Source organism: Eubalaena glacialis, chromosome 15 (assembly GCF_028564815.1).
Source record: "Eubalaena glacialis isolate mEubGla1 chromosome 15, mEubGla1.1.hap2.+ XY, whole genome shotgun sequence".
Taxonomy (NCBI): Eukaryota; Metazoa; Chordata; class Mammalia; order Artiodactyla; family Balaenidae; genus Eubalaena; species Eubalaena glacialis.
In genome coordinates, this window is record NC_083730.1 from 73,806,114 (window position 1) to 73,818,751 (window position 12,638).

At 55.7% G+C, this 12,638-nt stretch overlaps 1 protein-coding gene across 4 annotated transcripts in view; it reads left to right on the top strand.

Moving 5' to 3' along the window:
• DEPDC5 (DEP domain containing 5, GATOR1 subcomplex subunit) overlaps positions 1-4,373 on the top strand; it is a 91,135-nt gene extending 86,762 nt beyond the window's left edge. For all 4 annotated transcript variants that reach the window (XM_061170285.1, XM_061170284.1, XM_061170286.1 and 1 more), the window contains 3 exons: positions 1,464-1,524; positions 3,512-3,594; positions 3,743-4,373. In XM_061170285.1, coding sequence (XP_061026268.1) covers positions 1,464-1,524; positions 3,512-3,594; positions 3,743-4,035 — 437 coding nt within the window. In that variant the 3' untranslated portion in view covers positions 4,036-4,373. The remainder of the gene's footprint in view (positions 1-1,463; positions 1,525-3,511; positions 3,595-3,742) is intronic.
• The last annotated feature ends 8,265 nt before the right edge of the window (positions 4,374-12,638 follow it).

Below are 12,638 nucleotides of genomic sequence, written 5' to 3' on the forward strand. Positions count from 1 at the left end.
CCCTGGGGTGCAAAGAGCTTTTGTTCCGAAGGCCCACCTGTACATTCTTTACATCTTGGAAGACATTTTTGTATAGACACAGTGTTTTAAGTGATAGTTGGGATTCCAGGTGAGCCCCACGGCCCCTGGAGGCTGAAGATCCCGGGACCTTTAGGGTTTACAAAGCACCCCCCAACCCCCCCACACACACGTTCTCGTTTACCCTCACGGTGTGGCCGAGGGGGGACTGTTTTTTGCCGTCCTGAAATGGCAGGTGATTATGTCTGCATCTGATAACTTTAAGCCAGGCACCGCCTCCTACTGCTGTTTTTAATATGTTGAGGGGAAGGCGAGATCTCCCCCCCATACCACCCAAAGACTCTTCTGGGGTTTTCCACCTTCGCTGTAACAGCACAGGGGTGCTTGCAGGGCTGGCACTGGAGGACATTTCTGTGTGAACCGATGGTTTTCCCTGCCAGTCGTAACCCAGTCTTCAAGACCAGCATCCTCTGTTGGTTGCCATGGTTACGGCTGAACGAAAGGAGTCCTAGTTGAAAGGACTAAGGACTTGAATCTAAAAATCAATTTTCTTGCTTCTGTGCCACCTCTCTTCCTGTTATCTCCCATTCTGATAACAGGGAATTCAAAATCTTAAAAATCTGACAAGAATACGCTGTGTCTGTTTTTATCTATTAAAGCCAAAGTCTTTTCTCTTTTCTGCTCTTTGGTTACCCGGAATCCTCAAATCTATCCTAGATATAAAATTCCAAATACGGAAAGAGCAACAAAGCCCCTGCGGGCACCCCTGGCCTCTGGGACGAGGTCTCGTGTGGTTGCTGCCCCAGCCCTCAGTACCTTGATCCCGAGAGCAGCCCTGGCCTGTTGCCTCTGCTGTGCGACAGCTGCCTCAGCCCTGCCACCTCCTCACCCTACTCCTGTTCTCACACCAGCCAGGCTGCAGCACGAAGTGGGCGGTGGGGGCGGGCACTCATCTGCCCTGCCCCCTTCCCCTCCCCTCCCCAGCTGATCACGTTTCCAAAAATCATTTTATATTGATTTGCTTCAATTTCCCCACCCCTAAAATGGAAGACTGGGAATTTTTTTTTTTTCTCCTTAGAAGCAAATAACATGCATTTCAAGCTTATCTTTTGGTTGTATTTTAACATCCTGCTCCTTTCCGCTTTTGGCACAGACGGTCATTAGAATGAGTCTCATACCAAGTTCTAGTAGCTCACACTGGTCGCTGAGGACTCATATTCCTCTCCTTTCTAGACCCTGATGGAGCTTGAGGGCTGTTACTGTCTTTAGGATATCCCTCCTTGGGGTGGAGCCTGGTGCTTCTGAAAGCAGGTGGTGTGAAAAAGCAGAGCTCAGGCTCAAGGGGGGAGCACTGCCAAGAGTAGTGAAGGATACCCAAGGCTGGACCCAGGGAGATTTTCAAATCTTGGAATCACAACTCGGCATTTATTCTTTTTTCCTTTTAGGCTTTGAACCAGAAACATACTGGGACCGAATGCACCTTTTCCAGGAAGCCATCGCACACAGGTTTGTCCCTTAGCAAGAGGGAAGCATGGGGAGGCATCATTGTTGGTCTCAAATAGCAGTTACCACAGCGAAGCCCAGTTCATTCCCTTTCTGGGGAGATGGACCCAGTCCACCAGTGACAGCCAGTGACAGATTCACTGCTTATCTCCGACTGGTCCCTCTGCCTTGGTTTCAGAGATGAGCACCACCTGTCCAGTTCCTGGAGCTGTAGTTTTTCAGACTTGCTTCCCTCTTCTTCCAGTTTGTAGGAGAGCAGAGAGCTCTCTCCTCAGCCTCCTACAAGACCTGGAGCCAAACTCTCCAGGAGATGAAAAACTGTAGAATCTGTCAGGAGCCTCCTGACACATGTTGAGAAGACAATGAATGGTTAAAAAGCAATAGATACGTTCAGTAGATATTTACTGGTACCTAATATGTATAGCAGGGAGAGCCTTTCCTAGGCTTAGCTGTACCCCCCAGGCCGGTCCCGCTGTGTCTCTAGAACATCACTAACTCAGTGTCCGGTTGCTGCCTTGTGTTATTCATAGAAAATCAGAGCCTCCTGTGCCTGCTTCAGTGTCATATCATCTTGTTCAGGCGCCTTCAGCTGTCCCCGCCCCACCTGGCACACCCCCCTCCGTGCACAGCCCCCCACCAACCTCAAGATAAAGTCCGGAATCTTCGGCCTCCCCCACCCAAGCCGGCCCAGGCCTGCCTTAGACCTTACTCAGCCCTTTTCTTTGATGCTTGGTAAAGGCTGTGAAATGAATGCCAGGGCACCTGACTTCCTCCGTCCAGGAGGAGGGGGTGCGATTCGGGGCGGTCAATGAAGAGGTCAGTGGGAAAGGACTTTGATGTGGGAAGCGGACAGGCCTGGTTCACCTCGGCCTCCACCGGCATCTGGCTGAGGAACCGTGAGGTGCTTTGCCTTCGAGTTCTCCCCCTTCACAGGGTTGTTGGGAGGGTTCCCTGACGTTCCCAGCACCTAGTAGGACCCCAGGAGATGGTAGTTATTATTAGGAAGACGAGTTTGTCAGCAGGTCCTGCTGATCCACGCTGAGTAAGTAGAGAGCCTTGATCGGAAAGTAGAGAGGAAGAAGGGCAGACCCCAGAGCCGCTCCTGCATGTGCTAGAACCAGCTGACAGTGATGAGCTGGCGGTGCCCATCAGCCGATCTGTTTAATTTATGTGTCTGACTTCACATGTTCTTCAGTAAATAATTATCAAGTGCCCGTGTAAAGCCAGCAGCTTCTGTAGAGGATGCAACACAGCACCTCCCTGGAGCTCAGTCCAGGAAGGGAGACAGGGTTTTCCCTGCTTTCGTTCTGCCTCATCACAGGCTTCATTACATAAACCCCTCAGACTCAGGGCAGGGGCCATATCTGCCAATGCATCCTTTACAGCACTTAGCAGGTAGAGTGTAATATATGCACTTTGTGGAAATTAAAAAAACAGGAATAGAGCAAGCCATGGGTGAAAAATGGCCCCTCCTGCCTGTTTCCAGAACACAGCGAGGCAGGGTCCCAGCTTTCCTCGCCTTAAGGAAAGGACTCCAGTTATGATGTTTCTCAGCGCAAAGCCTTTATTGAGAACTACTGTGTGCTTAGTGTGGGAGAACAGAGGAAGGGGAGAGGGGCCCGGCTCAGCAGAGTTAAGATAAGGGCCTTCCCCGGGGGAGCTGACAGTCTTGGGGGTGGGCGCAGGGGGGAGGGCCGATGCGAGGGAGTTGGGGGGTGGCTGGGTGGAGATGAAGGCTGGATGAGGGAGAGCTGGGCAGGTGAGAGGCTCTCAGCACCCAGAGAGGAAAGGGGGCCGGGGTGGTGGGAAGTGGTGAGGACAGTGAGAAGCAGCCTGAACGTTCCACCTGAAAGAGACTTTCCAGATCCCTTGGCCGTCGGAGAGTCGTGTTAGCCACACTCTCGCTCCCCCCAGCGCACCCCCCTGCCCCCCCCCGTGTCCCTGTAGCCCAGGGGGCCCTCATCGGCCTGTCTCCCTGTCCTTCCCTTAGGTTTGGGTTTGTTCAAGATAAATATTCTGCCTCTGCTTTCAACTTCCCTGCTGAGACCAAGCCTCAGTACATCCACGTCACAGGTGAGGCGCTCCAGGCGCAGCGTGGACGGGGCGGGGTCGGGGGCGGCTGAGGTAGGACCGGGAGCCCTGGGGGTGGGGGCGGGGGGGCTGGCCCGGGCACTCTCCCTCCCTCCTTCCCGGCACTGTGACCTGGCCCCTGTCCCCACAGGCACGGTGTTCCTGCAGCTGCCCTACTCCAAGCGCAAGTTCTCGGGGCAGCCACGGCGGCGCCGCAATTCCACCAGCTCCACCAGCCAGAGCCTGTTCTGCGAGGAGAGGGTGGGCTACAGCTGGGCCTACAACACCATGCTGACCAAGACCTGGCGCTCCAGTGCCACCGGCGATGAGAGGTTTGCTGACCGGCTGCTGAAGGACTTCACGGACTTCTGCGTCAACCGTGACAACCGGCTGGTGACCTTCTGGACGAGCTGCCTGGAGAAGATGCACGCCAGCGCCCCGTGACGGGCGGGGGGCGAGGGGCCAGGGGATACTGTCCTGCTGCTGATGGTACTCGGTGGGGTCAGGCAGGCTCAGGTGGTGGGGGCTGTGGGTGCTGCTTGGCCCCCGCCAGCCTCCATCTGCTCCAGGAGGAAGACTGCGGAAGCCTCCGGCACCCGGGAGCAGGTGGAAGGGCGCCCCCGTGCATGTCCTCAGCAACAGACTGGCTCCCGTGAGCGTCCTTTCCTTCGTCGTCCGCAGGTACTTCCCACCCAGGAGGAGTGTGCAAAGGATGTAAGATAACTTTGTGAAATAATGTACCATAGGCTCACACCAACTGTATATACCTGTACAGAGCAGAAACGGGAATAAACTGGCCCGTGTGGCATCTCTGTCCTCAGCCTGGTCCTGGGCAGCAGCAATCCTGTCTTCGGCTGGGCAGTCGTGCCCTGTCGCTGGGGCCCTGGAGGCCGATGAGGCGGCCACAGACGCTGGGGAGGACTCCAGAATTCACTTGGGGGTCTGGCTGTGAGTTTACTGAAAGGTTTCTCTTCACGGGCCCTCGGGCAGGAGAGGAGAGTTCCGGGCAGGCCTCATGAGCAGACAGGACGAGGTGCTGGGATCCCGCAGGCCTGGTTGTGGGCGAGTCTTGCTAAGTAGGTGAGCCTGGCGTGGCGCGCAGATGTCACGGCATTCCGAAAAAAATCCAAGGAAGCCTCTGTTGACTCTGGCTGAGGTTAGGACCCACTGCTCGATGGGATTAGACTCAGCATGGTCCTCAACCTCAGCCCCGCCCTCACTGGCCAGGGGGTAGAGGGTGGGGGGACCTGACAGCTCCCACCACTTCCCCTCCCGCCACTTCCCCTCCACCCCGAGTTAATCACAAGCCCTATTGATCTACCACCTCAATGGCCTGCAAGTCCGTCCCCCTCTCCCAGGAGCCCTGCAGCCGCTCTCAGCCTGGCCCTCACTTCCTCTTCCTCCTCCTGTATGGCTAGGAGCACCTCCCACCTGGTCTCTGCTTTCCCTCCAGGCCCTTCTCCACTCGGCATTCACCACTCTGATTGTGCCCCCCACCTATTTAGACCTCCCCCCGACATCCCTCCTCCTGCTGCTCCACACCTCCTTCCACCCACTTGTCCAAGACCGAATCTGGGAGTCAAACTCAGTCCTCCTCCTCCATCAGACTCCCACCTGTCCCTCAGGCCCGCCCACCACCTCCCTCCCTCCCTGCTGCCCAGGTGCGGATCCCAGCCTTTGGGGAGGGCACGGTTTGGTTAGACTCGGAGGACGTGTGCGGATCGCAAGGCCACCACCGGGTGTAAGGATGTGATAGCCATTAGTTGGTGGAAAGAGAAAAGCAGTGGGCTTGGGCCCAAGAGGACCTGGCTTTAAATTCCAGCCCTGCCATCTCTTAGCTGTGAGAACCAGGGGTGGTTCTGTCTCTTGAGCCTGTTTCCTCCCCTATTAAATAGGGATGGTGTGGCCTCAGCTTCCTCCCCAGCCCCCACTCGGACACACACACCTGTGAGGACGCCTCTGAGTATTTCTCTTTTTCTGTGCTTGCGACACTGTCATTATTTGCTGACCCGTTTCAGCTCACTTGCTGGGACTTTCTTCCGGCACATTCTTCAGCTAATGAGAGAGGAGTGAGTTGGTGAGATCAAGGGAGCTGGTGCACGCTGCAGGGCCCCTCACGGGGTCCAGCATGTAGGAGGGACACAAGAACTGTGAGAAAGACCTTGAAGGGCTCCCCGGTCTGCCTTCCTAAATTGACTCCTGGAAGGCACTCATTCGTGTTGAGAAGTGACACCATTGAGTCCCCGACACATGCGTGACATGCCTTGGGTCACCCCACCGCGGGTGGAGATGAGGCTGGTCCCATAAGGCAAGAGCCCCAGAGCAGGGGGTTCTTAGAGATCTGGTCCAACCTCTTCATTTTCTCCCAGATAAGAAGACAGTGACCTGCCCCGGGCTCAGGGTGGGATCAGCAGGAGGACCCAGGACCCCCGGCTCCCGGCCTAGTACCTTTCTAGGCACCGGATCCAGATTCCAGCAGGGCCACTTGCCAGCACGTGACCCTGAGTGAGTTACTGCGCCTCTCAGAGCCCTGGTTTTCTCACCTGAAAAATGAGACAATAATACCCTCGTGGGGTTGTGAAAATTGCCTGAGAGAATTCGCATAAAGAGCTGAGACGGTGCCTGGAAGGTTGTGAGCCCTTCCTAAACATGAGCTGTTATGATGATGATGATGACTGCCTGGGACTCTGTGAACCCCAGGGGATTAGAGATGGGAATGACCACAGAGGGCAGGAATGGACAAGGCAGTCTTTAAAGAGGAAGTAGCCTTGGGCCTTGTAGGATGTGTAGGAGTCAGCGTGGTCAAGAGGCTGCACTCCTCTAACAGCTGTGGCTGTTCTGCCTTATCTGGGTCCCAGGAACTTCTGCTGGGAAGTTTTCTCTGTTGGCAAAGGTGCCGCGTTGCTAAGAGCAGGAAGAAGGGCCTCCTGGCTCCCGCCCACTGGGAACAGGGCTGTGGCCCGAGGCTGGCAGCTCTGGAGACATTTCTCAGTTCTGTGGTTGTGCTGGGGGCAGGGGGATGCACACGGGCCCCTGTACACCTGGGGCGGCGCCAGTCAGCCTCCTGGACGTAGAAATGAGTCTGGGGTGAGGAACCACACAGGTGTGGGATGCAGAAAACATGATGGGGAAAGAAACACATCCCTTTACCGAAGGAACGAGAAATCAGCCAAAGGGGCTTCAAAGCAGAAGAAGGAGCTGCCTTAGTCCCACCCGTGATTCCTCAAGGTTCCTGTGCCTAAGAGCTGCTTAAATCACAGATTCCACAGCCTCCCCCAGAGATTCTGATTGAAGGGGTCTGGACTCTGTGCTGTAAACAGATGCTCGAGTGACTCCGGTCTCGGTGGTCCATTTGAGAAACCCTGCTGCAGACCCCTTCTCTGGGCTTTCTTCCCTCTTACTTTACACGCAGGCCTAACCAGCCTGGAAATCTGGTTGTCAGACCAAAGCAGAGCAGAGGTCGCCACACACCGGAAGGCAGAGAACTCAAGAGCAGGGTGAAATGACAAGTGACAGCACGATGGCAGCAGGGGTGGACAGAGAACCTCCCAGGGCACGGGACCCCTACAGGCACGGGACCCCCAGAGGATGGGCCAACACTGCCAAATTCTATGTTGGAGAGGCATGGAAGCCCGTCTCCCATTTGTAGGAAGAGACCCATCAAAACAAAATGGAAACTTCAGGTATTACAAGGAACAAGTACACAATACACACCTGAGACACCACGAGGTTTTGCTAAAGTGGAAAGAGTGGGAGAGAAGACTGAATAGTTTCAGATGCATGAAATAAAAATGGTTTCCCCATTTCTCGAGCGTTCCCTGCATTCTGGGCAGTGTAGCATACTTTACGTGCCTTTCCATCTTGTAATCTTTGCCGGAGTCACACCAGATGTGGGTAGGAGCCCCAGGTGGCGGAGCCTCAGGCCACAGAGCCGACAGTGGCTGGAATCAGGTCTGTGGGACCCCAGAACACAGCCCTGCCCACTGTGCTGTCCCCCTCCCCTCCGGCTGGAGCTGGGACAGTGAGGCGTCGCCCTCTGCTCCGTCCTGGGGGCCCCTCTCTCTCTTTCGGCTGACTATGCTCCGTGTGTGGTGCGGCCCTGCTGGGGTGCAGGTGTGGGCATGGCCTCAAGGCTCTGGTAGGAAGGGTGCAGGGTCTTTCCTCTCCCCCAAGGCTCCTCCCCTCTGGCCCCTGACTTCAGCCTGCAAGTGCTTCAGGCAGCTCCTGGCCTTCACACTGGCCCCAAGCCTGGCCTGGAATGTGCGGGTACCATGAACTCAGTCACACCAGCCTTTAAATTTGACCTCCACCCGCTTCTCTGGCTGCAGCAAGATCCATCTGTTTCTCAGTGAATCACGAAACTGTCCTTCCAAGAAGGCGCCCTCTTCCCCCACGAGGGTGAGGGGAGGTGGGGAGCTGCGGTGCCACCCCCAGAGGCCCCTTGCTCTCCGAGTGCTGTCTCCCTTGGCAGTGAGTCTGGGTGAAACCTGGGGGCCCACAAGATTCCAGACCTCCCCTTCTCAACTGACGGGAAGCTGAGTTCCGAGAGGGCTGGCGTCCCTGTCGATCCCTCAGCAGCTCGTGGCAGCCGTGACTGGAACGGAGTCTCATGTACCAGATTGCTTATGCAGGCTCCATTACCGTCCCCCTGCCCCCCATCCCTGTTCATCCTCAAATGTCTCTTAAGCAGCAGAAAATTTTATTTTTAAGCCCGTGGCATCCCAGGAGAGAAACGTTTCCCTAGTGCCTTTGATGTTCATCCAACCCTAGTGGTTCACATCCTGGGTCCTCCTCCTACCCAGGATGAGAGCTCTGGGAGGCGTGATCAGCTGCTGTCTTGGGGAAGGGGCCCCTTTTCAAGGTGTCATGTCCTGCCTTTCCTCAAGCCATGTGTCCTCAGAACCTGAGCTGACACAAGGGGGTGGGCAGGGCTCTGCCAGAGGCAAGCCCGAGAGACTTTTGTCCAGCCCCTGGCTACAGCGCTGGAGGAGAACCAGGAGAGGCCACGGCCTCTCAGCTGGGGGCAATTTTGACCCGCAAGGGACATGTGGAGACAGTTGGTTGTCACAACTGCGGGAGGTGCTACCTGCATCCAGTGGCTGCTTCTGGACACCGTATGGTGCACGGGACAGCTCCTGCCACAAAGAATTATTCAGTCCCAAATGTCAGTAGTGTTGATGTTGAGACGGCCTGAACTAGATTCTGATGGGGAAAGAGGTCCAGATGGGGGGCCCCTCCCTCCTGTGACTTTGGAGGAAGAGGGCCCGCCACTTGCCCCTGATGGTGGAGATCTGAATCCTTTCTTGATGGCATCCCCATCCCCAATGTCCTGTAGCAATTACTCTTGCTGGGTTCCAAGACCAGAGTGGCTAAGAGACCTGCTTAGAGACACATAGCAGGTTATGGACAGAACCAGGATCAGAATCCTGGTTGTATTTAGCGCCCACGTGCTACAATGCGGCTCTTGTGTTTCCCTTCCCTTGTACATGTGGCTTGCCTCTCCAGCTGTATCTAAGCTCCCCAAGAGCAGAGAGCACATCTTGCTCATCTTGTATCCTCCACTGTGGGTCCCCAACCCACAAAGGTGCTCATTTAGAATCGGTTGAATTCATTTTTTCAGCCCAACATTTATGCAAAGCCGAACCAAGGCGGCCCTGCTTTCTTGGTGGAGGGCAGCAGACATGTAAAGCACTACAGAAATAGAGGAGGGGGCTTAATTCTGCACAGGGGGTGCTGGGGAAGACTAGAGAAAGGGGCATTGAGGCCATCCAAACGTTCTGATTTGAATGTGTCTGGAGGTCCACTGAGAGCCTGGTACACCACCAGCCGGTTGGAAGCTTGAGAAGGGAGGGAGAGAAAGCAGAAGAAAAGTAACATTGGACCCCAAGCTAGTGTGCATCCATTGGCCTAGTGCTGGAGCCTGAGGACAGTTCCCCCGCTTCCCAGGGAAGTGGAGGGACTTACCCTGGGTTACTGAGCACACACGTGGCAGAGGAAGGATTGGGCTCAGGGATTCTCCACCTCACAGCTCTTCCCTTAGAGAGAGAAGGGGGGGATGTGGGAGAAAGCAGCCCACCGACAGTGGCTTTCAGGGTGGGGCAGCCACGTCCTGGAAGTAGGGAGGACAGGGCTTGTGGCCTAGACTCCCCGCACAGTGATGAGGGCCTTGTCTGGCCTCCCCGTGGCCTGACCACCGCACTAGCCACCGTTGGTGGTTGGCACTCGGAGGATGGGAGCACTCCAGGGTGGTCTGACACACAGGATGTGTCTCACCTCAAAGCAGAAGTGAAATGGGGCACACTTCCCCTTGCAAGACAAGAGGCAAGTCCGACCACCCTCTCACCACCACCTCCTCCTGCAGGAGCCTGGCTGCCAGCACTGGGATCTGAGACTGGGGGACAACAAAGAGAAGCCGTCCTGGTCTGGGGAACCACACAGGGAGCTGGGGTCTACTTCCCACCGTACACGCCTCCTTGGGCAGCATCCCTGTGGTTGGAAGATACTGTTTCCAGTTTTTATGATTTAGGCTCTAAGGGAGACGGTCTCCCGGCAGAGCCACAGCCAGCCCATCGCTGCACAAGGGAGGTTCATTTGTGGTTTGTTCATTGTTCACACACTCAACCTCCACTCTCCCATCAACCAATATATCAAGAACCATCTGTGTGCCAGGCATTGTGTGGATACAGGAGGGAGAAGGGCATGAACAAAAACCACACAAATAACTATGGTTATGGCTGTGGAATAAGAATAGTTGTGAAAAGTGCTCCAAAGGCCACGGAAAGGCCACTGTGGGTGGTCTGACGGGCCCCCGACCACACATGGGGCTCAGGGGAGGCTCCGGGGCATTTCTGTGGAGACCTGTTGGATGGCAGGGCTTGCAAAGGGCAGAGATGGCAGAGAGGGGGAAGAGCTGGCTGGAAGATGCTGAGACCCTGAGATGCAAAGAAGCTTGGGGGGCAGGAGGGAGAGGGACGGGGGGACTGGTGTCACTGCAGAGACCGGATCACGCAAGATCTTGGAAGCTATGTAAGAGTTCCGTCTGTTGGATGCATCCTCAAGAGGAGTGTCGAAGGCTGGGGGACCTTGGGCAAGCCTTTCTCCTCCCTCTGCCTCAGTTTCCTCATCTTTTCAGTAGGAACATGTTCGCAGTCCTTGCAGGGGTGTTGATGAGCCTTTACGGAAAGCACTGGCGCGGCGTCTGGCACGGTGGAGGTGCCCTGTAAGTGCAGCCATTAGTCTAATTGTGACTGAGGCAGGCCAGGAATCCAGGCTCCAGCCCGACTCCCCCTCCAATGGCTGTGCCTGCAGTTCCTGCCTCCCCGTCTCCCCCCACCCCCCCCCACCCCCCCCACCCCCCGCCCAGGGCTGCTTCTAAGAGACACGGAGCCAGGAGCCGTCATCGGCGCTGAACACATTGGCCTGAGTTCCAACTAGCTCTCTGATAAAGCATTTCCCTGCTGTCATTTCACTGCCCTTTGCCAGCCACGCTAATGCAGCCTGGGAAGAGGCTCTGGTCCACAGCCATGGCCAGCCTAGGAGCCGATGTCCCCTCCTACCTCCCAGCCCCCGCGGCGCCCCAGGTTCCGGCAGATGACTGATCAGCCAGTCTCTGTGATGGCAGCCACGTGCCTGCAGGCGAGGGGCTGGGGTGACGCAGAGCTGGCAGCCCCGGGATTGACCGGCAGCAGGACTGCATTATTCTGCAATGGTAGAGCCACCCTGGAATCCCTCTCTTCTCATTCAGGGAAGGAATCTCCCTAGAGGGGAAAGGACCTGGCCCGGGGCACACGTGCCTGGAGCCGTGCAGGTGGTCTGCTTGCTACCTGGCTTTGTTCTAGCAAAAACCCCTCATGCTGGGTATTACTGGCCAATTTTACAGATAAGGAACTGAGGATTGCGGTCACCCAGCTGACAAGTGGGAGAGTCTGGATTCTACTCCAGGTCACTGTGACCTTGCCCTGCCCCCTGCCCCTTGGTAGTGGCCCTTTGGGCTGGGTTTTGCTGTATTTTTGTATTTCATCGGTGTGAGCGGATTGTAGGAGGCCTGGAAACGAGGTGGGCAAGGCTGAGCTTTGGTTTCTTCACCTGGCAAGGGGCCGCGGGAGTGTCACACAAGCTAGAGGCACATCTGCGATGGGTGGGGCCACCCTTCTGGTTTACAGAGACGAAGCTGAGGTCTGGAGGTGGAGAGCAGCTTACCTGAGGTTACAGGGTTGGTTGGCGCAGAGCCGGTGGGCTTTCCTTATGCCTCCTTCGTGACCTCCCTTGCTGGCCTCTGGGTCCCTGTCCAGTCTCCGCACATTGGAGGATCCCAGCCCGGGGCCCCTGGACCTCCTTTCTGCATCTCATTCCCCGGGCAACCTGGTCCTGTAATTCTAATTACCATCTACATGCCTGTGAGTCTCCATGTGAGACCTCTAGCCTTGAACTCTGAACTCCAACCCGTTTGTCCAGCTGCTTTCCTGGCCGGTCTCTAGAGACCTGAGAGCATAACAAACTGGTTGTGTCTAAAACACAGCTCTTGGGAATTCTCTGGCGGTCTAGTGGTTAGGACTCCATGCTTTCACTGCCGAGGGCCCGGGGTTCGATCCCTGATTAGGGAACTAAGATCCCACAAGCCGCGCCAAAAAAAAAAAAAAGGCAAGAACAACAACAACAAAAAACACACACAGCTCTTGATTTAGCTGCGTCCTCCCAGCTCCCAGCCAAACCTGCTCTATCTACAGTCTTCCCAGTTTTAGTCACTGTACCATCATCTACCCAGTTTTTCAGGCTGAAAGCCTTGGAGTTATTCTGTATTTCCTTCTCTCAACCCCCAGATCTAATCCATCAGTAAAAATATATTGTAATCTGACCCTTCTTCCCATCTCCACCTTTATCTGATGCAGCAGCCACCGAACTGGTCCTCCTGCATCCTCCTTTGCCTTGAAGAATTTACTCTCCTCACAGCAACCAACATACTGTCTTTCAAACGCAGAACAGGTTGCATCCCTCCCCTGCTTGAAAACCCTCCAGTGACTTCCCAAACAATTTGGGATGAAACCCCA